At 64.7% G+C, this 26781-nt stretch overlaps 1 protein-coding gene across 4 annotated transcripts; it reads right to left on the bottom strand.

Annotated features, from left to right (window-relative positions):
• Positions 1–184: 184 nt before the first annotated feature.
• Positions 185–26781, bottom strand: SBF1 (SET binding factor 1). Of its 4 annotated transcripts, XM_059401676.1 has the most exons (42): positions 26639–26781; positions 20273–20358; positions 19719–19856; positions 19338–19496; positions 19142–19252; positions 18750–18773; positions 18425–18530; positions 18166–18298; positions 17981–18089; positions 17777–17890; positions 17589–17666; positions 17092–17205; positions 16884–17012; positions 16702–16800; positions 16379–16583; positions 16188–16300; positions 15277–15426; positions 14992–15060; positions 14737–14895; positions 14392–14657; positions 14140–14312; positions 13986–14059; positions 13709–13904; positions 13378–13505; positions 12717–12895; positions 12474–12610; positions 12175–12382; positions 11882–12078; positions 11666–11803; positions 8479–8556; positions 7980–8161; positions 7723–7902; positions 7315–7416; positions 7049–7234; positions 6856–6982; positions 6641–6771; positions 6340–6570; positions 1935–2042; positions 1626–1837; positions 953–1040; positions 730–861; positions 185–644 (listed from the first exon to the last, which is right to left on the bottom strand). In XM_059401676.1, exons 1-42 carry the CDS (start codon positions 26691–26693, stop codon positions 546–548), a joined length of 5703 nt encoding a protein of 1900 aa, XP_059257659.1. In that variant the 5' UTR covers positions 26694–26781; the 3' UTR covers positions 185–545. The 4 variants fall into 4 exon arrangements, with proteins under 4 accessions (XP_059257659.1, XP_059257661.1, XP_059257660.1 ...); XM_059401678.1 differs by lacking the exon at positions 8479–8556; XM_059401677.1 differs by lacking the exon at positions 18750–18773 and having other exon boundaries at positions 26639–26780.

Raw genomic sequence — 26781 nt, 5'->3', positions numbered from 1 at the left:
GGCAGGAGGGGGTGGGTGCCAGCCCCAAGACCACCCTTCAGGGTGGCTGGGTGCCAGCAAGGGCCCGCTGAAGCTGCCTCCCCATGCCCCTGGCACCAGAGCTTGGGCCCCACGTGGTGGATGTGGGTCCTGGGCAGAGTGGTCGGGGGTGGGAGCGTGGGCCGAGGAGACACAAGCACGGGCGTGTTGTTAGTTCTCTCTTTATAGACTCTGCTTCTAGGAACAGGCGGCCAGTGGCCGGCCACGGGACCGGTGGGCTGACGGGGCGGGGGGCGGGGCAGGAGGGGTCTATTTACAGGCCCACCGAGAGGGCTGTACCATGGCCACCTGCCAGCCGGGGCTCCCCCAGAACTCCAAAATAAGTTACAGCTGGCCGGGCGGGCGGGGGTGGGCAGGGCGTGGGAGCTGGCAGGGGCTGTACACATAAGGGGGGGGTGGGACCTCAATACTGTCGAGGGTGGGGGCTGTAAACATGGCCGGGGGGCCCTGCCCACCCCTAGTGGTCTCTAACGACTGGACGCAGAGCAGCCGGAGCAGAGCTGGGCTCAGGCGTCCGACAGGCAGCTCTGGATCTGGTCCACCCACTGCTGGGCTGAGGGCACGTCCTGGGCACAGAAGTTGTAAACGCGACGCGTCGTCTTCACCTGGGAATGGCGGGTCGCTGACTCCACGGTCCCAGCCCGTGGAGCCCCCCCACCCTGCCATCCCTGGGCCCTGGCCACAGCTCACGTCAAAGAAGGCCTTTTCATCCACGGTCTTGGGGGCACCCATGGTGGGAGTGCCGGGGGCCACGGCCTCCACTTCGGCCAGGTCGATGACGCCCTTGCATTCCGTATCCACACGGTGGTCGTAGTAGCGCAGCTGAGTGGGGGTCCCGGGGGAGGGGAGGAAGTCAGGGCAGCACCCCCCACCCCAGGTTCTAACCTCCTCGCCTTGGCTGCCGACCACTCACCTGGTGCTTGGTCTTGTCCAGCACGAACCAGCGGGCCTTCCAGGGCTTCATGAAGGCTCCCTTCTTGTACAGGGTGCCCTCGTACGACCTGCACAGACAAAAGACCCCGGGCCAGGCTGGCTGTCACGCCACCCCAGCCCCTGCCCTCAACCAGACCCAAGGCTGGACTCGAAGGCTAGACCGGCCAGGGGGCCACGAAGCAGCCCTGGGACTCTCCTCAAAGGCATGGAGAAGGGTCCCCACCCCTCACCCCTCACGTGCCAGGACACTGGAGAGGGCCCAACACCAAGGTCTCAGGGTCTCTTGGAAGCAGCCCCACTTGTAGGGCAGGTGTCTTGGGACGAGGAACACATAGCAGGCCGCTCTGGGGAGGCCATCGTGGCAAGATGGCCCCTCTCCAGCCTGCCAGGCCCCAACCTCAGCTGGTGGCTTGGCTGTGGTCACTGCTTCTACGTCCCAAACCTTTCTAGAAGAGCCCTCCTGCTTCTCCTCAGCCACTGTCGGCTTACGTTCAGGCCACCGTTGTGGCATTATGGCCTCCCCCACAAATCCTTCCACCCAAGAGAGGGCCAGACATTCCCCAACGGCACTGGCCCCCAACCTCTGACCCATCCCACACCCACAGTCCCCCAGCTCAGGAGTCCATGCCGCGCAGCGAGACATGCCCTCACACCTGTTCTCACTCTCGGCCGTCTGGAACTGGCTGTACAAGGTGCTGGTGCTGCGGCGTGCTGCCTGCCGGGAACTGGACGCGGTTGAGCCACTGCTCTGGTCGCTGTCCAGGCTGAGGCTCAGAGTGGAGCCCACAGGCCCCTCCTGCAGGTACACGCCTAGCGAGCGGCGGTGGTGGGGCACGCTGGACACCAGCAGGGAGCTGGGGGTGCCCTGCGGACGAGGGGGGGGGGGCTGTGTCAGGGCCGGTGGCCTCCAGGCCCCCCTGCCGGCAAGCTCACCCTGGCCACCCACACCCAGGTCTGCTCACACGTCCATCTGCCCGGGCCTCCAGGCGCTGTGCTGCCTTCACCCGATCCCAGGTGTCCTTCCAACGCTCCGGGGGTCGCCCCAGCTCCGTCTCCAACCGCTGTAGCTCCTGGGGAAGAAGTGGAAAACGATCATTCGGAAGGAAAATATCCAGACCAAAACGCAGGAAGACCAAACTATGGAAAGCAGGAAGGTGCAGTGATTGGTACCGCTGGAACACGGGTGGGTGAGGGTAGGGGTGGCCAAAACCCAATCATCTGGAGAGAACAGAAATCAGTTGTGCAAAGAAAACAAGGAGCACCAGGCAGAGACGTGGAGCTCGGGGTTGCGGACACTCAGGGACCCAGGGAAGGGGCCGTGGTCCCGAGCAGGAGCTCTCGAGAGCCAGAGGCCTCCCGGCATAAACCGCCACGGGCCAGGCAAGATGTCACAAGCCTGGCAGGGAGCAGCTCCTCGGCCGCTGCGAGCCGGAGCGGCGCGATGCAGGGAGCTGCAGGGCTTCCAGCTGGCCGGAGCAGACACACCTGTAACTGCGCGCGGAAAAAACCCAAACACAATCCTGACCCTCGACAATGCAGAACCCACGATGTCCATTATTTAAAAAAATTACTAGACAAACAAGAAAGCAGGAAAATGAGAGTCATGCTTAGGAGAAATGTTAAAAGAAAAAGATCCAGAAAAGAAAGAGGTATTGGAATCAGCAGGCAAGAAATTCAAACCACTGGTTCTAAATACGTTTAAGATGTAAAGACAGAGACGGACAGAATGTTCAAGCGGATGGAGGCTCTCCACAAAGAATGGAAACCGTTTTAAAAAGACTAACGGAAATTCTAGGGCTGAAAAATACGGAATCTAAAATGCGAGCTTCATCAGACTACAGAAGAGCAGAGCAGGGAGCTGCAACGTGGGGTCCTGGAAATGAGCTGCAGAGAAGAAACCTCGCCTCCGGACCTATGGGTCAGTCCAGTCCCACAGGAAAGGAGGGAGAGACTGCGTAGAAAAAAAAAACCTTTAAAAGAAATTATGGCCAAAATTGCATTAAATTTGATGAAAACCCTCATCCCATAGATCTAAGAAGCTGAGAAAGCTCCAAGCAGGACGGACCAGAAACCCCGAGAGGGCCACCTGGCTGGCTCAGTTGGAAGAGCACGTGACTCTTGATCTTGGGGGTCGTGAGCTCCAGCTCTATGCTGGGTGTAGAGGTTACTTAAAAAAAACTTTAAAACCTCACATGATGGTCAGATTGCTGAAACCAGACGTGAAGAGAAAATCTTAAAGGTAGAGAAAGGGTGACATGTCACGCAGTTTACAAGGACAAGGAAAAGCCCCAACTTTCAATCAGAAACAACGCGGGTGCCTGGATGGCTTGACTAGGTGTCTGCCTTCAGCTTGTGTCGTTGGCTCGCAGCATCCCGGGATCGAGTCCCCCATCGGGCTCCCGGCTCGGCGGGGAGTCTGCTTCTCCCTCTGTCCCTCTCCCCTCATGCGCCCACTCTCTCAAATGAATAAGTAAGATCTTTTAAAAAAAAAAAAGACTGCATGCCAGAAAACAACGCAATGACATCTTTAAACTGCTGAATGTGGGGCGCCTGGGTGGCTCAGTCGGTTGAGCGTCTGCCTTCGGCTCAGGTCATGATCCCAGGGTCCTGGGACTAAGCCCCACATCAGGCTCCCAGCTCGGCGGGGAGTCTGCTTCCTCCTCTCCCTCTGCCTGCCTCTCTGCTTGTGGTCTCTCTCCATCTTTCTAATAAATAATAAAATCTTTAAAAAACAAAAAAAAATCTGCTGAATGTAAAATGCTGTCAACCTAGGGCACCCCTGGGTGGCTCAGTGGGTGAAGCCTCAGAGGCTTCAGATCCTGGGATCGAGCCCCGCATCGGGCTCTCTGCTCAGTGGGGAACCTGCTTCCTCCTCTCTCTCTGCCTGCCTCTCTGCCTGCTTGTGATCTCTCTCTGGGTCAAATTTAAAAAAAAAAATATATATATATATATAAATATAAAGCTGTCAACCTAAAATTCTATATCCTAAGAGAAAACCTTTCATTTTCTTTTTTTTAAAGGCCATTTATTTGACAGGAGCGGGGGTGGCGCACAAGCAGGGGGAGGGGCAGAGGAAGAAGCAGGCTCCCCACTGGCAGGCATCCTGATGTGGGACTCAATCCCAGGACCCCAGAATCGTGACTTGAGCCAAAGGCAGACGCCTCACCAACCTATCCACCTAGCCGTCCAGAAAACAGCCTTTAAAAAATAAAGGCACTGGGGTGCCGGGGTGGTACATCCTGTTGCGGGGTCCGACTCTTGGTTTTGGCTCAGGTCAGGGTCTCAGGATCATGGGATTGAGCCCCAGGTCGGGTTCTATGCTCAGTGAGTTCTGCTTCAGATTCTCTCTCCCACTCCCTTCGCTGCTCCCCCTGCTTATGCTGTCATTCTCTCTCAAATCAATCAATCTTTTAAAAAGGGGGCACCTGGGTGGCTCAGTCCTTAAATACCTGCCTTCGGCTCAGGTCATGGTCCCAGGGTCCTGGGATTGAGCCCCACGTCGGGCTCCCTGCCCAGCGGGAAGCCTGCTTCTCTCTCTCCCACTCCCTCTGCTTGTGTTCCCTCTCTCACTGTCTCTCTGTCAAATAAATAAAATTTTTAAAAAGTAAATAAATAAATAATAATTTAAAATGAAGGCACAGGACACCTGGTAGGAGCAGTCAGCAGAGCATGCGGCTCTTGATTTCAGGGTTGTGGGTCAATCCCCATGTTGGTGTAGAGATTCCTTAAACAAATAAAATTAAAAATAAAAGGGCATAACTGGCCCAGCCAGAAGCCACTGTGTTTCCAGGGCAATCCATGGATTGATGAGTGGATGCCAAGTCGCAGCAAACCGGCCGTGTGGCCACCACACGTCTGCAGCTTCATGACGTCTCCCTTGGCCTGAAGCACAGGAAGTTGTCTCCAAGGTCAAAGCACCAAGAAAACTGCAGCAAGGCAGGGCCCCCCGAAGTGGGTACCCTAGTGCCTGGCTAGTCTGGTCAGGCAGCGGTGCAGCCCGACCGTCCGTGGGGCCGTGCGAGGCAGACAGCACAGGACCGGCCCCCCAAGTTGGCAGGGTCACCCCAGGGGAACGGAGGGACTGGGAACGGTCCCGGCCGGCGGGATCCCGAGCTGTTTCAAAACCAGCTCTGCAGTGATGCCAAGGAAAAGCGCGGCGCACTCATGAAAACACGACAGGACGGAAACAACCGAGAACGCTACAACCTCCAAAATAAGCCCAGGCCCAGCAAAGCCACGGTCGGGCGAACAGTCACGGAGAGTCCGTCGCTGGCGACCTGCGCTCCCAGAAACACTGCAAGTTCTTCAGGCCCGCAAGCAAGGAAGCGTGGAGGTCACGGGACACCGCGAGGAGAGAAGCCTCCCCGCCGTCCGGGCTCTTCCCAAACAGCCTCCGTCACACGCGGGAGACGTGAGGGGAGCAGGCAGGCGCGTGACCGCCATCCACACCACCCCGAAACTAGCACGGGGACAAGCCGCTCAGAAGGTCAATGCGGCGGGACGCTCACTTGTCAGCGGGGAACAAACGGAAGGAAAGAGCAGACACTAACGCAGTCAACCAACAGCAAGGGGCCGGGTTCCGGGGCTGTGGCTAGCTTGGAGCGGGGGGCACAACTCCGCGTCCTGGGTCGTGAGCTGCAGCGCCGCGGTGGGCACGCGGAGGACTTAAAAGAAAAAGCTGGACTCCCACCTGCCCAGGTCAACAGCTAAGCCTAAAGGCACTGCATACCCAGTGAAAGAAAGCGTCAGACTGAGGAAGCACCAGCGCGTGCGGAGTGCAAGAAACTCAGCGCGACCCTGAAGACGCGGGCCAGTGAGACAGACACGGCCCCGTGGCCCCGCGAGGAAACTGAACGGCGCGACTCCCGTCGGACTCCGAGGCGGAACCACCAGAGACGAAGGGTCTCCTTGGCCCTCTGAGCTTGTGGGTCACCCGTTCCCCCCCAAAGCCCTGGGTAACGGGTGCCTCTCGGCCAGGCCCGGCGCTGCGCCATGGACATCCTGTGTTTACGCCGGGATGCTGGCACCTCTTGCTCCGCTGCGGAACAGGCTCCAAAGGGCCTAAGCAGCCCCCCAAAGCCCAACGGCCTTGGACGGGAGCATGGTGGCCGACAGCAGGGGAACCCAGGCAACAGGTGCGGTGGTCTGGGAGAGGCCCGGGGCAGTCCCTGGGAAAACCCTGTCTTCCCTGAGGGCCAACGGTACAAGTGCCTAGAGTAAAGAAGCCACCTCCTAGGTCCCAGGGGGCCAGGACAGCAGCCTCTGGCCATCGCCGCCCACAAACACGAGCTGGGGCGAGGGGGGAGGGGGCAGGGCCCCCGGCCTGAGGAACACACGGGGAACGTCCGACAGCACCGCGGTGCTCACCTCCAGCAGGCGTGAGATGGCGTCTGGCTGGGCTCGGGGGCGGCTGTCATAGCACGGCCATACCACTCGGCGCCTGCTCTGGGGCGCACCCCCATCAGGCCGCTCTTCCTCTGGGGGCTCGGGGGGCCCCTGGGCCAGCTCCCAGTCATAGGGAGGACCCTCGGCCAGCGTCTCCTCGGTGTAAAAGTCCCACACCTTCAGGTTGGACACGTTGCTGTAGGGCCGCAGGACCTGGGGGCGGGCCTGGCATGAGGAGCTGCGCAGGAGGGCGCCCGGACGCCCTGGCCAGGCCCTGGCTCACCTCCGCGTCCTCGGGCGCGTACATGTAGTTGTAGAACACGGGCGTCCTCTTGCTCAGTCGGTCCACGTACTCCCACACGGACCGGCACGCCTGCTGGCCCCGGCGCTCCCCCTTCTCCTCGTACAGGAGCCCTGCAGGGGGAGTGCTGAGCCCCACCACCCTCCAGGCCCGGCCCGGCCGCCCAGCCCTGCCCCAAGCCCAGCCCTGCCCCATACCCAGCTCAATGCGCTCATAGTCCGAGTCGAGCAGAAAGGTCCGGAAGCGGCGGGACGCGTGGTGGTAGCCAAGGAACTTGAGGTAGAAGGGGCTGAACTCGAACTCCATGGGGAACTGCAGGTGGACCTGTGCGGGGTGACCGGTCAGGGCCAGGAGGCGCAGGCACCGCCCCCGCCGTGGGCCCCTGCCTACCTGGTGCACACAGTCCAGGAACTGCAGGAAGACGGGCGTGAAGCCGCTGCTCTGCCCAGCCAGTGTGTGGGCCCCGCGGTGGCTGAAGCGATGGCCAAAGGACAGCCACTCCTTCTCCACCAGCAGCCGGAAGCCCTCCAGCGTGCGGTAGAAAGGGTCGGACAGCAGCTGCACCAGAGACACCACCTGCCGGCCCCGCCTGCCTGTCAGCACGGTGGCCGTGGGGACGCCCGAGGGGCCCGGCTGTCCCCACAGCCCGCACGCACCTGGGTGGTGATGTCCCAGCCGTCCTCCAGGCTCACCAGGACGGACGAGCCCGAGTCCAGCAGCTCCACCACCAGCACCGACACCTGTAGCAGCTTGTGGATCTGCACGGCCGGGCGGCCCCTCAGCACCTCCGGAGCCGGTGCCCTCATCCTCCTGCAGCCGTGCAGGCCCCCGACGGCTCCCCCACCCTGCCCCGTCCTGGAGATGGCCTGCCCCACCCCAACAAGAGCAGGTGGCCCCAGCCTCCCTCCATCACACGGTACTGCCGTCCAGGTGGGAAAGGTCCATCGCCCTCTCCAGGGGCCCAGCGCCGTCAACAAGCAAGCCGTGACCCCATCTGTCCGTGGCTGTAGGTAAGCGGGCCCCCATGGCACAGCAGACCGCAGCAGGGGCAGGGGTTCACACACCTGGATCAGCCACTCTGAGTCCTCCAGCGAGCGCAGGAAGGAGGCAGGGCCGGGCTCAGCGGCAGGGCAGCCTGGGACACACGCCTTCAGCAGCTTTTTGAAGCTGGCCTTCACCTGCCGTGCCTCGAACACCTCGATGGGCACCAGCTCCCACTGCTGCAGGGGGTCTGGCCGCACACCCTGAAGAAGGCCAGCCGTGATGAGATGCGCCCGGGCCCTGGGCCCCCCACCAGGCCCTGGGCCCCCACCCCAGTCACCTTGAGCTGAGCTTTGTCCCCAATGATGTAGAGGGCTGCGCGCTGGGGCTGCAAGAAGCCTGGGTCAGGGGGGGCCCCGTTAGCCTGGGGCGGGCTCAGCATGTCTCTGCCTGCCAGCCGGGAGCCCACATCAACGCCAAGCCCACCGCTGCGCCCACTGGCCCGGACACTGCTCCATTTCCCTGCACAAAGAAACCACGTGAGCGCCTGAGCAGGCCTGGGGCACCCCTTAACCTGGGGTTGAGCTCCCCAGGCAAGGCGGGGAGGCCAAAGGGACCCCAGCTGGGCCTGCATTTGCGTTAGTGTTGGGGGTCTGGGGTGGGACTCGGGGCCTCAGGCTGTTAGTGCCCAGGGCTGTGGGAAGGGCTGGGTTATGCTGGTCATCACCAGGACTGTTAGTGCCAGACGTGGAGGGGACGTTAGTGCCCATGACGACTCAGTCACACAGGGGTCGTCAGTGCCAGGTGGGGGGAGCCAGCCTGTGTGGCCAGTACGGTACCTCGGGGAGCGGTCCGTCTGGAGGCCGAGGCCGCCATGGGGTTGGACAGCGTGGTGACCCTGGCTCTGGGGCTGGGCACTGGGGGCACAGCAGAGAAAAGCCTCAGGCCTGACCCCAGGCTCGAGGGTCTGCCCAGCATGGAGGGCCTGTGGTCCAAAACGACTATAGGGCTGGGTTCCCACCAAGCCCCCAGGAGCCCCACAGATAGTGGGGGGCAATACCAATGCCCTCTGAGCCCTCTTGGCCCTCAGGGGCAGGCCAGGGAACAGAGGGCCAGCAGCAAATAGGATCCGAAGAGAGACAAGAACCCTGGGCTCTCCATCTAGCGCCTCCCCCACAGGCCCATCCCTGCCTCGTCAGCCCCCACGGCACTGCCTGCAGCCGCCTGCAGCGCCCACCGACAAGAGGGGCCGTAAGGTACAGCCTGGAGAAGAGGAAGCCTGGAGCCTAGAGCTCCCAGCCTGGAACCGTGGACACGGGCTGGCCTGAGCCCCAGGGGCAGCACTGGCAGAGAAGGCCACCTGCCTGAGAGGGCCAGACCCCTGTCTTAGAGGCTGAGACGGCCAGGCCTGGAGGCACAGGGAGCCTGGAGGCACAGGGAGCCTGGAGGCACAGGGAGCCTGGAGGCACAGGGTGCCTGGGGAAGGAAGCTCCCCAGTGCCCGGGCTCAGCCGCCTCTGCAGAAGGCAGCCAGGCACCGTCCCTCCCTACCACAGCAGCGGCGACAGACAAGCAGGGCACCAGCCGGCCACACTGCAGGCAGAACACACCATCACTCACAGCCAGGACGTGGTCTGTCTCAACTAGAACCTGCCCCTTGGCAATGGGGGCAGGGAGGACTTGATCTGGACTGGGGGACACAGGAAGGCAGCGCCAGGGTGCTTTGGGAACAGTCAAGGGTGTCCAGGCCACACTGGGGATAAAGAATCCTGTGGGGAGGGGCCACCTGCAGTGCGGACTCTCCCTCCAGTGGTGGAGCCATAAATCCCACTCAAAGACGGCCGGGAGTCTGGGAGACCCAAAGCCACTTGAACAAGGCACAAAAAGGGAACGGGACGCCAAGCAGCACCCCCCGTGAGCGACCACAGGGCACACCGGCTGCCCTGTTCCAGGCCCCCTTGTCCCCAGTGCCCATCAAGTGGTCACAAAAGACAAAAGCTGAAGCCAGAGTGCCCCGCAGTGTGAGCCCAGACCACCCGGGCCAGGGGCTGGTGTGCAGACAGCAAGGGACATGCTGCAGAGGCACCAAGCGGGGCGGAAGCAGGGTGTGGGGCCTCCTCAGACCTCGGCAGAGAAAGCTGGAGGCCCTCGGGTGATCTGGAGACACCCCCATGCCCTCCGTGCCGCCCCCGCTCCGCCCCGCCGCGAGGCCCTGGGCAGTGGGCAGAGCCGGAAGAATGAGGCAGCAGGAGCACACTCCCAGGAGGTCCACCACTGGTGGGCCACCAGCCCCCAAAACCCACCCGTGCACCCAAGTGCATCTGGGAGCTGAAGCCACAGCACAAGAGAGCTCAGACGAGCAGGAGAGGAGGGACGGAGGACCCAGAAGGCCTGAGCGGCAGGGACCCTGGTGTGACATGTGCGCCAACCAGCACGTGAGGCGCAGGCGTGTCTCACAGCCAAAGGGGAGCCCTCGTGCATCCCCTACCGACTGTAAACCAGGCACACATCAATCGCAGCAGCCTACCTCCCAGGCGGACACCAGGCTGAGGTGGGGGTCAGACCCAGGCCAGCAAGGGGAGGCTCACAGATCAAGCCCAGACTAAGAGGCCACTGGACACCAGGCCCCAAGCATAGGTGGCCCCATGGGCTGCACAGCAGTTGGAGTCCTGGGTTGGAGGATTAACCCTTGAGAGTCTATCACCCAGACCCAGAGGATGAGGCACACAGGGACAGGGCATCTGTGGGGATCCAGGCAGGAGGGAGGGGAGCTGGGGGCAATGGGGGAGTGCGGGGGGAGACGGCATCAGCTGGGGTGAGGCACGGCGAGGAGAGACGGGCAGCCGAGGATGGGGCCCCTGGAGGAGATGGGGTGGCGGGGAGGGGGGCTCAGAGTCAGACGGTGACAGTGGGGAGGGGAGGGGAGATGGGGAGACCTGGGTGAAACGGGGGAGGATGGGGTCAGGGAGAAGCAAGTGAGATCAGTGGGAGGTACGTGTGACGCAGGAGTGACTGCCTCAGGACACGGGCCCTGGAGGAGGCCGGCCCCACCCTCACATGGCCCCCACGGGTGTCCTCTCTCACCTGGAAGCCTGTCCAGGAACCCAGACAAAGAGAGCTGACCTCCCCAGCAAGGTCCCCGCCTGTAACCAGGTCAGACCAGCCCTCCACAGCGGCCGTGTACCCCTTGGGCAGCAACACACACACACACACACACACACACACACACACACGCTTCACTGAGCCCCACTGTGGCCGCCCTACGCCAGGGCTCCAACAGGGTGGGGCAGGGCCCACTCACGGCCTCCACCTCCCAGGCCTGGTGTCTTCTCTGCCATCTCTGACCATGAGACCCTGCCACGCCAGACAGAAGGCAGGGCTGGGCCCTAAGGGCCTGGATCCATTGGGACCAGCAGGGCCGGGGGTGCTGAGAGGGCCCATGCCGGGGATGGGGACCGGGACGGGGAGGCCTGCGCAGACAAGACCGAAGGAACCAGGACAGATGGCGGATGTAGCCCAAGCAGTCAGATGACCTCGACAAAGCAGTGGTGGGAAGGACAGGACAGAGCAGGGGACAGAGCAGGGATGCGGCCCAGGTGGGGGTTTCAAGGGTCAGCTGTGGCCTGAAGGCAGGCCCCAGGCAGGAAGAGGAGGTCGAGAAGCTCCGCCCAGGGGCGCCCAGGGGGCTCAGTGCCTTAAGCCTCTGCCTTCGGCTCAGGTCATGATCTCAGGGTCCTGGGATCGAGCCCCGCATGGGGCCCCCTGCTCAGTGGGGAGCCTGCTTCCCCCTCTCCCACCCCCCTGCTGTGTTCCCTCCCTCACTGTCTCTGTCAATTAAATAAATAAAACGTTTAAAAGCAGCAGCCGCTGGGCCCAGGCAGAAGGCCGACCAGAGCAGGGCTTCAGGGTGCTCACGAGATCCCACACCCCACCTGCCACCCCCTCGCTGGCCTGCCTTCCCCAAAAGCCACCACAGCCTCCCGCCTCCCCCCGCGCCGGAATCCTCCAGCCTTCAAGCGCCCCTCACCGTGGCTGCCCACGTGGGCGGAGGAGAAGCCGCTGAGCGTGTTCCGCCCGGATGCGTCCGCGAAGCGGGGCATGGAGCTCACCACGGCCTGCAGGTACTTCTCCTGCTCTAGGCTGCTCGAGTCTGCCTGGGACTGGCCTGGGGGAGGAGATGGAGCTGGAGCCAGGCCAGATGGGGGGCACAGGGGAGGGAGTGCGCGCGTGGCCCGGAGGGTACCTGGGGAAGGCGCGTTCTGGGCCTTGAAGAGGCCGACGACGCCCTTGCCGTGCAGGCCTCCGGAGCGCAGCAGCACGGCCTTGGAGCGCCCACTGCGCCAGCACACCACGGGGAAGCGGTTCTGGCGGTAGCAGCGGGAGACGCGCTGCAGGGCGTTGTCCTGGACGCTCTGCGGGACGATCAGCAGCCCCGGGTAGCTGTGAGGAGCCGGAGGCGTCAGGGTGCAGCCGCGGGGCACAGGGCACAACCACCCAGCCCGCCGGGTGCACGTCCCCCAGGCACGGCCTGCTCACCTGCGACAGATGGCGTACATGCGGTTGACTGGGGAGATGCGGAAGGGCTCGGACTTGGCTCGGCTCAGGCTGCTGCTCAGCGTACCCAGCCCCAGGCGCTGGTAGTCCCGGCAGCATGCCCGCTCCACCAGGCTGCTCATGGTCATGCGATCGGAGGGCTTCAGGGCCGAGGAAGGGGTCAGCGTGCTGGGCTCCAGCTCCTCCGACACTGGGGTGGGCCAGGCACACGGGGGCGTCACCCACAGACTGCGGGACCCCCTGCCCTGCACAAGGCCACCTGGGGCTGTCCATGCTCCCACCTGAGATCTCGTCCTCCTGGTCCTCAGGAGGAGGCTGGCCCCGGTGCTCCCAGCTGGGAGGGCTGTACTTCTTCCGGGTGACGTACTGCCGCCCGATGGTTTTCTTGGCGTTCTTCACAAGATTCCGGGACAGGGTCCTGGAGGGGGTGCGCACACAGGGTCAGCAGAGGCGAGCAGGACGGACAAGGGGGACAGGCACACAGGGAGGGGTGGGGGTCCCAGCCCTGGGGCCCGGCTCCATACTTGAGGGAAGGGCCCTTGTCCTTGGTGGCGCGGGGTGGCCGGCCGGGCGTATGCGTGGAGCCCAGGGAGAAGGCGAAGGTGCCCCTGATGTCCGGCGGGTACCGCAGCTTGTGCAGCTGCTTGCGGAAGAGCTCAGCGCTGTCGGACCCCACCTCCTCGTCAAAGGCCATCTTCAGCAACTGCGCCAGACAAGAGGCCCTCAGAGGTCTGGGCACCCTTGGGTCTGGCCCCCGCCACAGAAGCCTGCGGGCAAAAGCGGGGAACCCCCTGGGACCTGGCACGGGGCATCCTCCCAAGCAGCAGCGGGCACGCACAGGGCCCTCCTCACGCCACGTGTGACCTCCAGGCTGAGGCACCTGGTCCTTCACCAAGTGTCACATGCGCTGGTGTGATGTTCAGGCGTGGGGCACAGGGCACGTTCCAGACACGGGTGCCAGGGTCAGGGTACCCCCCAAACAAACAAGGAGCCCTAAAGGCCAGCACATCACACACGCCGATGACACTGAGCTACTGTGCGTGAACAGAGACAGGCGCGGTGGGTGAGGTCTGGCCCCACGCCAGCTCGCGAGCATGAGACCGGGGGCTTGGATGCCTGTGGACCTTGGAGAGCCAGGCACCCCCCCCAACCGCACACCCGTGCCCCGCCGTGCCCCGGGCAAACCTGGAACGTGCAGGAGCGCAGCTGCAGCCCGTCCTGCAGGAGCTGGTCCACAGGTGTCTGCACGCTGATGCGCTTCTCCTTGGTCAGCGCGGCCACCGGGAAGGAACGCACCACCACCTGTTCCCCGACTTAGCACAGGCCAGGCAGAGTAGGGGGGGGGGGGGTCACAGAGTCTGGGGGTGCCAGAGCTATGCAGGTCCCGGGCAGGTGAGGGGAGATGTGACCTATCTTGCACAAGACCCCACACCCCTGAGGAGGGCGAGTCCTATTCCCTCCCAGGACCTGGATGGGGGAGGGCGGGTAGGGACGGACGAAGGGTCTGGAGGCTCACCCAGGGGGTCGGTGGGCATCCCCGTGAAGATCACCCGGTACGTGGTAAGGAAGACGGCGCCCTCAGCTGGGAGCAGTGCGGGGCCGCCGCCGCTGCCCCCCGCCCCCTCTTCACGGCCATCTGGCAGCAGGTAGACGCGCAGGCCGTCCAGCACGCATTCCTCGCCGGGCAGCAGGCGTGGCCGCAGCAGTTTGGGCTGCTCAGGGACAAGAACAGCCCCTCAGGCCCCCGCCCGGCACCCACCCAGGCCCCCACCCCTGGCCGGCCCCCCGCTCACCTTCTGGATGGGGGGCAGCCTCTTGCTCTCCCGGTGCACGGCCTCCAGAGTCTCGATGTGCATCTGGACAATGTCTGGGAGACAGTCGTTTTCACACCCTGGCCCCCTGCCTGACTGGCTGAGAAGGGCGTCTGCATCCCCAGAACCCCCATACCTGGCACCATGACATGCAGCCCCTTGAGGTGGTCGCTGGTGACCCCACTCTCTGTGCAGACCTTGTCCACAAAGCGGTTAATGAAGCGGACCACGGCCCCAGCCACATCGCAGGTCTCTGCGTCCTCAAAGCCGCTCTCTGTGTCGTAGCTCTCTGCCACGCTGCCCGCCATGCTAGGTCGGGGAGGGGACACCGCAGGTCAAGGTGCGCCCGCCCGAGCCCCCCGTGTGGGCCCACGAGGCGCCCCCGCACCTGTTGGTGACCAGGCTGTTGCTGGCGCTCTCGAGGTCGCCCAGCCCTGCACGCTCCCGCAGGAGGCGGCTGCGGCTGCTGTCCAGGGGCAGGAGCAGGTAGCTCATGCGGTTGGCGTAGTGGATGGCCTGGCTGAACACTGTGCTCTCCTCCTTCTGCACCAGCTCCTGCTGCTTCTCGCGGCTCAGGGTGGGCCACAGGCGCCGCTGCTCGGATGCCACGTCCAGGGCAGAACGCTCGTCCTCTGGCACCGACACATCCCCCACCTGCCCCAGCGCCGCCGGTGAGCCCCGACCGGGCCGGCCCTCGCCGCCAAGCCCCCCAGGCCCGGGAGCCCCCACGCACCTGCACGTGGTCTCGGTCCTCAGCAGGCTCCAGGTAGAGGGCGCGGATGTGGGTCTGCACGTCCCCGTAGAACATGGCCTCCCAGAACTGCGGCGTGCTCCACACCACGTGCTCTTGCACGCAGCTGTACGCAAACTGGGTCACTCCTGGGCTCAGCTTCTGCAGAGGCCGGATGGGGGGGCGCGGGTGCGGAGGGGTCACCAGGTGCAGCAGGAGGGGACGAGGGAAAGGCAGCGGGGCGGCCCCAGCACTCACCCGGCAGAAGGCCGTGACCAGGGGCAGCAGAGCAGCCGCGATGCCGTGCTCGTCCAGGGAGGTGCAGTCCTGCGGGAGCGGGGAGCCCTCGGAGCCGCCCCCACACGCCCAGCCCGCCGGGGGCCGCAAGAGCCGCCCAGAGCTTCGGGGCAGGAGGCGCCCTCCAGTGAGAGTCCCCCAGCCCAGGACCTCCCCAGCCGTAGGCACGGCCAGAAGACACATCCCCGCGGGGGGAAGGGGGCACCCCCACCCACCGCCACGCCCAGGGCTGCAGCCCGGCCTCACCTGCAGGCAGCAGTTCATCATGCGGACGACGAAATCGAACTGTTGGTGGTCCAGCACCGCCCGGTTCTGCTGTACGTGCAGGTGCAGCTCCTGGGTGAGGCAACGGCGGGCCGCGCGCCCCTTCAGGGCCCTCAGCACAGCTGGGAGCAGCTGGAGACAGGGGAACATGGGGCTGGGGGCATCCAACCATGCCCTGGAGGGAGGGGAGGAGGGAGGCCAGGGCACAGAGCCTGGGAGGGGAAGGGCCATGGACCCCCCCAAGAGGCCAGAGCCCAGGCTCTGAGCACAGAGGGGATCTGGAAACAGTCTGGGCCAGACTCTGGAAGCTCACTGCCCCACAGACTGACTTCTGGCCGACCCTGCCCTCTGTACGCGCAAAAGCCCGCGGAGATGGAAACGCTGCCCACCCACAGCCAGGGGGTACTCCCTGGCCCTGAGCCCCAACAGGCACCCCCTCCCACGGCTGCAGCCCTGCTGCTGGCCGGCTGGGCACTGAGCAGGGTGCACAAAGGACCGTGTGCTTGTTCTCTTATCAGTTTTCGTCGTAAAACCAGCAGGAGCCCTGTAGGCCCCTCCCAGGAGATCGTGCGGCCGGGACTCAAGCTGGCTGCTGTGGGGGCCACAGGCGTGGGCCAACACCATGCAGGGCAGGACCACAAACGCACGGCGCTGTGCGGGCTGGCACTTCGGTCAGGAGGAATGGAGAAGAAACTTAGCAGTGGAAACCTTTGGGTTTTGATGTCCCGAAAATGAAGTAAATCCCTCCTGCGAGCTTCCCCACAGGCTCTGTCCAGCTGCACTGAGGAAGGGGCCCCAGACCTGGTGTCACCCGCCCCTCCGGCCGCCAGCAGGCACGCGGACCCCAGGCTCAGCACCCTTCACAGGGGCTCCCTGTGCCCGGCTGCCCTCACCTTCTTGGCCTCAAGCATCTTCCCCTCAAACACGTAGGAGATGCAGTTTCGAACCACCTCCAGCCGGCGCGCGCTGTTGCCGTGGAGCCCGCTGCTCCGCTCCAGGATGGCGGCTGCGGGAAGATGACACGCTCATCTCTGACTCGCGCTCACCCTGGGCCCCACGCCCTGGCCCCCTTCCCGTCACCCACTCATGGGGGGCCCCGAGGGCACAGTGTTCCTCCTCTCAGCCTTCACGGCCGGGGGCGCGCCCTGCATCTTGGCTGTCGCCTGGTCCACGATCCACTGCACCATGCCGTCGTCCAGCCGGGGGAAGGGGCGGGGCGCCCGCCGCAGGTGGCTGGCCTCCCCCGGCCTCTGCACTTTGTGCATAGCCACGGCGGGGTATGGGTTCTCCTGCAAAGGACACAGGTGAGTGTGGGCGAGCTGCGCGGAGCCAGGCGGCACCGTGCCCTGTCCTGGCGGCACCGTGCCCCGGCCTGGCGGGCCCACCCCCTCGTGTCACCCGCCGTACGTTCTTGTAAAGCTGCTCTGCCAGTTCTCTGACGTGACGCAGGACACGCTGGGGGTGGTTCTCATCTGCCCGCATCCGCGCCACCTCATGGGCCACCAGCTGTGGGAGGAGGCAGGGTCAGGCAGGCGGGGCGAAGCTGGGAGTGGTGGCAGGGGCTCCTCCCAACTGGGGCGGGGGTGCACCTCGTCGAACAGGTCCGTGGCACGGTAGGGGACCCCACGCTCCGACACGAAGCCTGCGAAGGCCATGCCCTCCAGCACCTTCATCAGGAAGTCGTCCTCCACCAGCCCACGCTGGCCCAGGAAGGCTGCCTGGGGGCAACATGAGGGGGTCAGCCCCTCAGCACTGACTCCCTACCCGCCTCCACCCCCAGCCCTCCCTGCGGGGCACCTTATGAAAGCGGATGACGGGCTCCGGGTGGATGCGGACCATGTGCAGACACCAGCGGTAGCCCTGCAGCAGCTGAGCGAAGAGTCGCAAGAAGACAGCACGCAGCTCCTTGTCCTGGGCCCGGGGGGCGCCGGTGAGGACCAGGCCACAGGCCTGCCCCGGCCCCTGCACGCCACAGCCCTCCAAACCCCCACCCCTCTCCAGCTCCACCCCACACACACAAACACACCTATCCGCGCCCTGCCCAGGCCTCCTGGGCGCCTCGCCCGTCCTGCCCCTCCAACCTTCTTTCACACAAAGCCACAGCCATCCCGACAACCACTCCTGCACAGGACCCCAGAGACTCACAATGCACCCCCCCGGCCCCCGACGACTGGCCCAGGAGGGCTGGCTATACAGTGTGACTGGCACTGCCCACAGGCCGTCAGGGGCAGCAGGCCTGATGAGAGGGCACAGGGTTGGCGCACGCCCTGCGCTGGGACCGCAGGGAGCCCCACCTGCATCTTCAGGGAGGAAGCGTTCGTCGAAGGCGGTGGGAAGGCAAGATCCGCCAACTCCAGCTCTGGATCCAGGACCTGCGTAAGCAGAGAGGAGTGAGGATGGCCACACACCCAGGGCCTGGGGCTCCCCTGGCTGCCAAGTGACCCCGCTCTCAGCTTCCCTGGAGCCACCGGCCCCGCCTCACCATGCTCAACACACTGTGAGTCTGACTCTGCAGCGGCTCCGGCAGGGGCGGGACGTGCACACACTCGGGGACCGTCACAGTGCCTCCATCGAGATCGGCAATGATCACGTCCAGCTGTGGACCGAAGGGAGCAAGTGGTCAGGGAGCCGCCAGCCAGTCAGCGCGGCCTGGAGCAGGGAGGCAGGCACAGGCCACAGCCCTCACCAGCTCTTGGGTCTCCGCCTGGAAGGCCGCGTTGACACCGATGATGAAGGGCGTGGGGGTGCTGAGGACCTCCAGGAGCTGTGCCGGCAGGATGGGCACGTAGGTGAAGCTGCAACGGGCAAGGGCTCAGTGTGCGCAGCCGGAGCGGAAGGGCTGGGAGGAGGGGCGAGGCGGCAGTAGGGCACCTGTATCGGAGAGGGAACAGCAGCGCCAGGAGGCCCCGGCAGGCGTCTGAGAGCCGCTGGTAGCTTCGGGACAGGAAGAGCACCTTGTGCTCCGTGAGCGCAGCGCAGAACAGCGACAGCACGTTGGTGATGCCTGCGGGGGAGACCACGGGCTCGCAGGGCCAGCTGAGCAAGAACCCCACTCTGACCAGCAGCCCCCGGGGGGAGGAGAGGGCGGCGAGTGCCGGGTGGGGACGGGGGTGGGGACGGCCGGGCTCACCCAGCTGGCGGAAGAGCAGGGCGACACTGCAGCGGCTGACGGGCAACGAGTCGGCGAGTGGGGTCTGGATGACCTGCCGGTCACCAGCCCCCAAAGAGATGGTTCTCTGTGGAAAAAGAGGGACCCGCGTTCAGCGGCTCCAGCCAGCCCCGCGTCAGCCCAGAGCTCCCTGAGCCGAGGTGAGGCTGGCCAAGGCAGGCCTGCTAACGGGAGGGAAAGGCCATTCCTGGCCTGCCGGCCCACGCAGCGCTGCAGAGGAGACTCAGGGCCTCTGACCTGGGGCAAGGTGGGGCCTGGGTGGGCAGAAGAAACAAAGAATCCATACCACTCCGTCCTCCACGGAGTCCAGCTGCACAGGACAGACGGGCAGAGAAACACAGTTAGACGCACCCACACGTGGGGGTACTGACCAGGGAGCAGAGCAGACAGACACGCGGACACCAACATCCAGAGACAGGCACACCCAAGGAGCAAGAGAACAGAGAAACAGAAGGGTGCCAGGTAGGGAGCCAGGCAAGACATGGGATGCGCAGGTGAGCAGGCAGGGCCGAGAAGGGAAGACAGGTGACAGCAGCACCAAGACGCAGTAGAGTGTCCACGGTCCGGGCCGTGCTGAGCCCCGCCGGACTCTTGAGGGCCCACAGGCCCCACCCTCACGGCCTAGGACAGCAGGAGGGCCATGGCTGTGGGTGCACGGCAGCCGCCCGCAGGACCCACCTGGGAGCCCCCCGCCAGGGGGATGACGCACGTGAGCAGGTTCCCGATCACATTCTCCAGGCCCACGTTCAGGCCCTCCACGTGGATGGTGTAAATGAGACCCAGGCTGTTCTGCAAGGACCACAGACTGGGGAATGGTGGCCCCACTGGCAGGGGCACCCCACGTCCTGCCTCGAACCCTGGCTGCCCGCCTCACCCTGAACACCTCCGCGTGGTCCAGTCGAGACACCAGCACCAGTGTCTTTGGCGCGAACAGCTGGCCAGGCGGGCCAGGTGTCGCAGGAGACAGTTGTGCAGGGCCCCCCTCGTCCACGTCCTCTTCCCGCTCGGTGGCGTCCTCAGTGCACACCGCTTCCTGTGGACAGAAGCCCCATCCACCTCGCTTTCAGACAAGTCCCACGGGCCCGGGGGGAGGACGCAGGTGACTCAGACGGGAGCAGCCCTTTGGGAACTCAAGCCTCAGTGGGGTTGAGGCACTGGGACTAGCCACAGACAGGGACACACCCAAGGACAGAGGCAGAGGGAGTGGGCCACAGCCAGAAGCCCATGCAGGCCGGACCCCAGAGTCCCCAGTGACCTGTGTGGGCTCTGCCGGCTCCCAGAAGGTCAAGCAGGCGCAGTAGTGCCGCTCAGAGTTGATGTCAGTGAGGACAGCGACGAAGAAGGTGGGTGGGTTCCTCTCAGGACACAGCTGCCACCCGCTGGGCTGACAAAACTGCAGGGCCGGGCGGGGCAGGGGGAGGGGTCAGCAGTCTGCTCCCTGTGGCTCCCTGCCCTCACCCAGGGCACGGACACCACTGCCCGGTGGAGTCTGCAAGCCTAGGTGCATCCTGCCTCCCGGGCCTCGGCCCTTCCCCGCAAAAGGAAGTCACAGCCTCTGGTCTCATTGTGTGGCCGGAGAACCCTGTAATGCAGGACACGGTCTCCACCATCACAGGGGACAGGCGACATGCTGCGATGTGGGCACGGACCCCACCAGCCAGGCCTGCCACCTCCCTCCTCCACCCCTGTAGCGGCGCAAACAGCTCCTTCCCCCACCCCGGGGACTGGGCACCGCAGAGGCTCCTCACAGTCCTGGGGAAACTGGGGCCCACCTGCGCCCCCCCCAGCATGAGCACCCCCCACACTCACCAGCTCGATGCCCTGGGGGAACGGGTTGTCTTCCCAGTCCTTCTCTGGGAAGCGCTGCAGGATCTGGCCCTGGCCTTCCCCACTCCCTGAGGACAGGAACAGGTAGTCAGGGAGCCTCCCACCCCGCAGAGCCCCCACCCAGCCAGGAGCCTCAAGGGTCTTAGATGGGAAGCGCTCACCCAGCCTGGACTTCGTGTGACATCAGACCAGCCTCAGCTCCCAGACCTATCATTTCCCTAAAAATCGTCTTGTGAGGGGTGGCTACTAGACAGCCACGGACCCCAGGGCCACCAGAGGGCACAGAGAGAAGCCCCCAGTATGGATAGGGAGTCCTGAAAGCCTTTGGCTAGGCCAGGCACCAAAAGCATGGAAGCCTCAGGCTGGGGCCACTCCCGTGCCCCTCCCCAACACGCCAACACCCCCAGCCAGAAGGCACCTCCAGCCCACCACACACCGGAGGCCAGCCCTCCAGCCAGCGGAGCGCAGCTCTGGACTGTGGCATCAGCCGAAGGCCAGCTTCAGCGCTTGCCCCCGCCCGGCAGGGAGCACCACAAGGACCAGCCCCAGTCCCTGGCTCACCTCACCAGCCAGCTCTGAGCACCCTCAAGAGGCAGAGGTCTTACACCTGTTGTCTGTGCCTGGGGAGAAAACACCCAGGCCCAGACCACTGCCAGCCCCATCGCCTCGGAGATGGACAGGCCAGCACAAGACCCAGAGAGGAGTGGTAACTGGTGGGAAGGACAGGGACCAGGTCTCGGGACACCCACAGAAGGAGAACCCTCCTGAGTGCTGGGGATCCGGCCACGGTCAGGGCCACTGAAGGTGGTGCATACATGCCTGTCCTCTCTCTGTCTGCAGCCAGCACTGTGCACAGCCACACGGACTGGGGACGCTGGGCTGGGCGGGAGGCCCAGGGCTGCTTCCCCTGCTCTGTGGCTAGGGCATCATTCCCAGCTCTGGGCCACATGGGTGGAGTCAGAGGCTCTTGCCTCTTGCTCACCCCCTAGAGCCAAACTAGGAGGCAATGATGAGGGCCCTGTCAGGGGACCACTCACCTCACAAGACCAGCAGAGGATGGACACAGGCCTCTGTTCCACCTCCAGCCCCCACCCAGCAGGGCCGAGCCAGTGAGACAGAGCCTCCCTACCTTCACCTCCCACACACGACAGGCAGGTCCCTGAGTGCAGACGTCCCCACCCTTTGCTCGAACCAGCTTCAATATCAGTGCCCGCACCAGCAGAAGAGTGGGAGCAGGCAGGGAAGGAGCGGGCACTGAGCAGGAAGCCTCTCTGCGGCCCCACCCCAAAGCCCAGCAAGCCAAGATGCGCCGCATCTGAGGACCTGCCCGACACAGCCACCCCCGCCCCTGTCCAGTCAGCCTGGTCCACCCCGATGTGCACAGGAGCCTCGGCCAGAGCCAGGGGCCTGGGCACTGGGGAGCAGAGCCCGGCAACTCGACAACGGAGGAGCCCAGCAACAACCTCGGGAGACCACCCCCGCTCTGCGATCATGGAGGGCAGGTCAAGGAGGTGGGCAGCAGGCAGGTTGCGGGCCGGTGAGGCGAGGAGGGGCCATGACTCTGACTCACAAAACCTCAGTTTCCTGTTCCCCTCCCCCGCCCACACTGACACCCTGAAAAGACAAGAGGAGACGGCGAAGAGGAACAGGTGTCTGCTGGTACCGTATCTACTTACACACGAGCACACACATACGCACAGGGCCCACTAAGACAAAGCCCCTTGGGGTCCCTCTAGGCCCACTCCCAGGGGCCACCCTCAACAGGCCCAGGCCAGCTCACCCTGAGCCATGGCTTCCCTCCCCACCCACTCCCCCCAGGGCTGATTTGTGCGTAGCCCCAAACCACCATCTGGTGCCTGGCTGGCACCCAGGGCTCACCCAGTTCTTGCCACGAGGCAGCGGGCGGAGGAAGAAGAGGGGGTGTGTGCAGACAGGGACAGCAGCCTCTGCCCCACAGCCTCCCTTCCAAGGCCAGACAGCCCTCAGAAGGCTGTTCTCAGCAGCCTCTCCCCACGGGGAAGCAGACAAGGTAACTGGCCACTGGCCACCACGGGCCCTCCCCACCCCATTCATCCTGTGAAACATCAACTCCCACTTGTATGGCTCCGCCTCTGAAGAACCAACTGGAGGCTTTCCTTCAACTGCCCCACAGCCTAGGGCAGTAAGCATCTCCCTCATCACGCCCAGCCCCGTCTTTGGGCCATGACGTCCCAAACTTGGCCTTCGGGTCTCAGCCCCCAAAGTGCCCCCTCCTCCAGGCAGCCCTCCACACCCTGCCTGAGCCTGGGGCCTACAGCAGGCCCCCCCCCCCCCCCCCGAGCCTCGTTCCCTCCCCTCTACCCCTCTGTGACTCCTGGTGCACCTGCGGGCTGGCTGGGCCACACGGGAACTCCATACTCCGTGTCCATCACCGCACCTGTGCCTGGCACAGACCACGGCCTCATCAAGGCTTGCTGAATGCAGACCGCCAGCTACACTACCATCCTCCCACGCCCAGCCCCACACACACCCCACAAGGAAACAGGCTCCTTAATCAGAAGTAAAGGACAGCTTTTGGGGCCCCAGGGTGCTCCAGGACAGGCAAGCCCTCCCAGGAAGGGCACACCACAGAGAGGCCCTGACTCCTGGTCTCTTCCCAGCTCTCTCTGAAACCCGGCCCACACCCCAGCTCCGTGCTAGCAGGGGCTAGGCTGCAATCTGGCTGCTGGCTGGCAGGCACCCTGGGAGAGATGGGGGCTCTGCCACGCCTCCCCGTGTTCCCCACCCACTTGAGCCCTTGCGGCGATGAAGGTGACCTGCCCCATCAGAGCTTCCCCCACCTCGGAGGAGGAGGGTCACCCTATCAGCCCACTGGGGTAGAACTAGTCTAGCCGGCACCATCCCACGTCCCAGGGCAGGACTCTTGGGGAGGCCTTTGGAGGAAAGGCACCCAAGTCCCCTGAGACACAGATGGGGACAAGCACTTCCTCTTGCAACCGTGTCCCCACATCCAGCCCTGTGTGGGCTGCAGGCCTGAACGCGGGGTGAGAGCACACAGAGCGCGCGTTCTGTCATCTGCTGGCAGTGGCCGTCACCAGTGCCAGGCTGCGACGCCTGGAGGGCCAGCCCAGGCCAGCACACACTGTGAGCGGGGGCAAGGGAGAACGGCAGGCTCCTCTGCCTGCCCCGCCTGCTCCTCCACACACTCCAGCGCGACGCCCTGGGACCCGCTCAGCGGCACTACAGCAAGAGGGTGAAGGAAGGACCTCCCCGCGGCTCCACCCACCCAGCCCCAACCCTCGGCCTCCCAGCCAGCCACAGCAACAGGATGTGTGCGGAGGGGCTGCAGCCTCCGCAGGGGTCCTGCCCAACTCTCCCCCAGGCAGACCAGACCGGCTCCCAGGGTGGGGGCTGGAAGCCAGCTGAGGCCATTCCAAACAGCCCCAACCTGCTCCAGAGGGCAGGAACATGGGTGGGGAGAGTCGATGGGGCCCAGGAATGTGGCCCGCTCAGCAGAGTCAGGTCTGAGAGGCCAGAGCACAGGACAGAAGGTGTTCTCAAATGCTAAGGGAGGGGGGCTGGGCGTGGGGGGGGGTGCACCAGGAGGGGTCCAGCCCCTCCTCCCATGCACTCAGCCCCCTGGTCAGGTCAAGTGTGTCTCCTGTTCCCAAAGGCACGCCCTGGCACTGGCCATGCTGTGTTCAATCAGCTGACCACTGTCAGGGCCCTCCAGCCCAGAAGCTGGGCAGGTACGATCCGACGGCCCCCACAGTGTCTCCAGAGCTGGTCCCAGGGTCCAGAAGGTGCCGAACCCATGTCCTGAGTGAAGGAACTCCCCCACTCACCAGGGGAAGGATCTGCACTGGGGTCCCATTCAGCCCCCTCCCCATGCTCCTGCCTGGAAAAGTCCACCAGATGGTAACCATAAAAACCAGATGCTCCCAGGCGGCGCTCCGGCACCCCGGCCCCGCGTCCACCAGCTCCCATCAGGGTGTCGCTATCCAGGCCAAGGACAAGACGTCCCCCTCTCCCACCTGCTCCACTGAACCCTGAAGACCCTGCACCCCAGTCCCGATGTCCCAGGCCTGCCAGCCCACAGGGTCCCCCCTCCAGCAGCGCTGCCCACTGTATCAGTGCCCATGGGTGTCTGCACACCTGCTGCTCATCACTAATAAGACACCCATTATTTCCTGGAGCCTCCCGTGGGAACAGCTTCACGTCTGGGTCCACCTCATGCCTATGGCAGCCTGGGGGGTCTGTGTGACTCACTCCAACTCCAGATGAAAAAGCTGAAGTGCAGGGAGCTGGAAGACTGGCCCAAGGTCAAGAACTATCAAGTGGCAAAGCAGGTACCACTGACTCCCCCTGCAGTGCTCCTCTGCCTCAGGCTTCCCCCCAACCACCTGGCTCTGCCCTCAGCCCTATGGCCAGGGATCTAGCCTGTGGGCTTATTTCTCACGGGGATGGAGGAGTCCTGCCAACCGAGACCCTGAAACTGGGTGACCGGCCTGCATCAACCAGCTCCTGCCCTGGAGACAGTGGTGAGGGGCTCCATGACCGGCCCCCCAACTGCAGTGGACACTAGGGGTGAGCAGACATTACGGACTCCAGCCTTCTCCTCTGTCTTTATCAGAGGCTACAAATGCCAGGGGTGCCCATCCCCTGAGTGTCACGGCCAGACTGCCATGGAGTCCACCCATGCCGCCTCCCACCTCCCTAATTCACCCTCAGGTCTCCACCCCTGCTGCTACCACCTGGCCTCTATCTGTAGTCTCTGCCTCCCCAGACCCTTCCCAAACCACTCAGCACTGTCAGCCTCCAAGCCCACTCTGCTCATGCAGCTCCAGCCCAGGGCCCCTCATGCTGGAGCAGCCCCTCAGCCAACCTTGTTCCCATGGATCCCATGCAGCCCTCTGCTCCAGGTGGCATGGCGTCCTCACTGTCCCCCACGTGCACCTTGGAACAGACGGTCCTCCCTCTGTGGGCCCATGCAACACTGCGAGTGAGCCCGCCTCGTGCAGACTGGGAGACTGAGATGACTGGTTCTCGCTGCAAAACCTCCCTCTCTAGAGGAAGATATGCTCATCCCTGAGGGTGTCAGGGGATGGACCCTTGGACCGACAGGAGCGAGTCCTACGAGGGCACTGAAGAGGGTCTGGAGAGCAGGGTCCAGCAGGTGGAATCACAGCAAGAAAGGCAAGAGGAGAGGAAGTCCGGCTCCTGGGTGATGACAGTGGCACCGCGCTGACAATGAGCAACAGGTTGGGGGCTCAACCCCACTTTCAATCTCAAGGTTAAGCCCCAGCCTGACCACACCGGAACCCCCGAGGACATGTACTGCCTCTCTGCAGTTGGGATTTGAGCCCACGGCCTGGTAGTGCGTCAGCCTCTGTGGGGGCTCAGACCAGACAATCAACCTCTCTGCTCGACTCCACTCTCCGGGTGAGGGAGAGGGCAAGGAAACCCCGGTGGGCTGCTGGGAGGAAGAAATGAGATCACACATGCAAAGGGCTGTGCAGGGCCTGGCACACAGAGCGCGCTCCCCAGCCCGGGCTCCATGACTGTTGCTGATGTCATTGTCAGGCTCTGTTCTCTCCTACCCCCTGGGCTGAAGGGCTCTCAGACACAGGCGCCGGCCCTAGACAGGGACCTCCTGGACACCGGCCCCAGTCAGCACAAGGATCCCGCACCCAGGCTGGACTTGCAGGCATGAGGACCGCAGCCTCTGCAGGGATGCTCTTCTCTAGCTCCACATAGACAGAGGACCCGCCATGCGTCTTCAGGAGGCCCATTTCCCCCGGAGCCCCGCGTACAGCCCCAACCCGCGTCTTCACAGCGCGGTCCTGGCATCCCACCCTCTGCTGCATCGCACCGAGCCTCCGCACCTGAGACACCCCACACCGACGGGCTCCAGACCGGAGGCACCGGGCGTCCAAGGAGGGGCTCGCGGCCGAAGGTCCGTGCCCCTGGAGGCACAGCCACCGGCAGTCGGCCAAGGCGCAGACGGCCCATCCCACCCAACCGGGAGCCGGGAGGCCGAGCGTCTCGGGGCCCTCCCACCTCCCAGGCCCACGCCAAAGCTCTGCCTGACCCGGCTCTGGCCCGCGCGTGGCGCGCAGGTTCGGCTCGCCGCGCCGCGCTGCCCCGCTGGCCTCAGAGAGGCCGCCGCGCCCCGACCCCCGCCCCGGGACCCCAGCCCGGCAGGTGCCCCGGACGGCCCCCTGCGCTGGCCCGGCGGCCGCGGCCCGCCCGCCGCACAAGTCCCCGCGACTGCCCCAGCGCGCGTCTCCCGCCGCCCCGGCTGACCCTTCCCGGTCTCCCGGCTCCGGCGCTCCGCCCGCAGCCCTCGGCCGCGGGCCCGGCACTCACCGCGCGGGTGCGGCCCGAACGCCACCAGCACGAAGTAGTCCGCGAGCCGCGCCATGGCGAGGTGCGCGGGCGGGCTCCGCGGCTCGGGGACGCGAGGGCGGCGCGCTCATGGCCCGGCCCCGGCCCTGGCCCGCGCTCCCCGG

This window comes from Mustela nigripes, chromosome 6, assembly GCF_022355385.1.
Source record: "Mustela nigripes isolate SB6536 chromosome 6, MUSNIG.SB6536, whole genome shotgun sequence".
In the NCBI taxonomy this organism is placed as follows: domain Eukaryota; kingdom Metazoa; phylum Chordata; class Mammalia; order Carnivora; family Mustelidae; genus Mustela; species Mustela nigripes.
The sequence above is the reverse complement of the archived record's forward strand: the minus strand, read 5'-3'. Positions and strand labels throughout refer to the sequence as shown.

What these genes read in the sequence shown, in the direction of transcription:
- SBF1 (XM_059401676.1), bottom strand. Translation starts at nt 26,693, where the DNA reads ATGGCGCGGCTCGCGGACTACTTCGTGCTGGTGGCGTTCGGGCCGCAC. An exon ending in TGATGAACTGCTGCCTGCAG is followed by an intron (nt 15,061 to 15,276) that starts GTGAGGCCGGGC and finishes CCGCTCCCGCAG; the next exon opens with GACTGCACCTCCCTGGACGA. An exon ending in CCAGGAGGACGAGATCTCAG is followed by an intron (nt 12,383 to 12,473) that starts GTGGGAGCATGG and finishes GGCCCACCCCAG; the next exon opens with TGTCGGAGGAGCTGGAGCCC.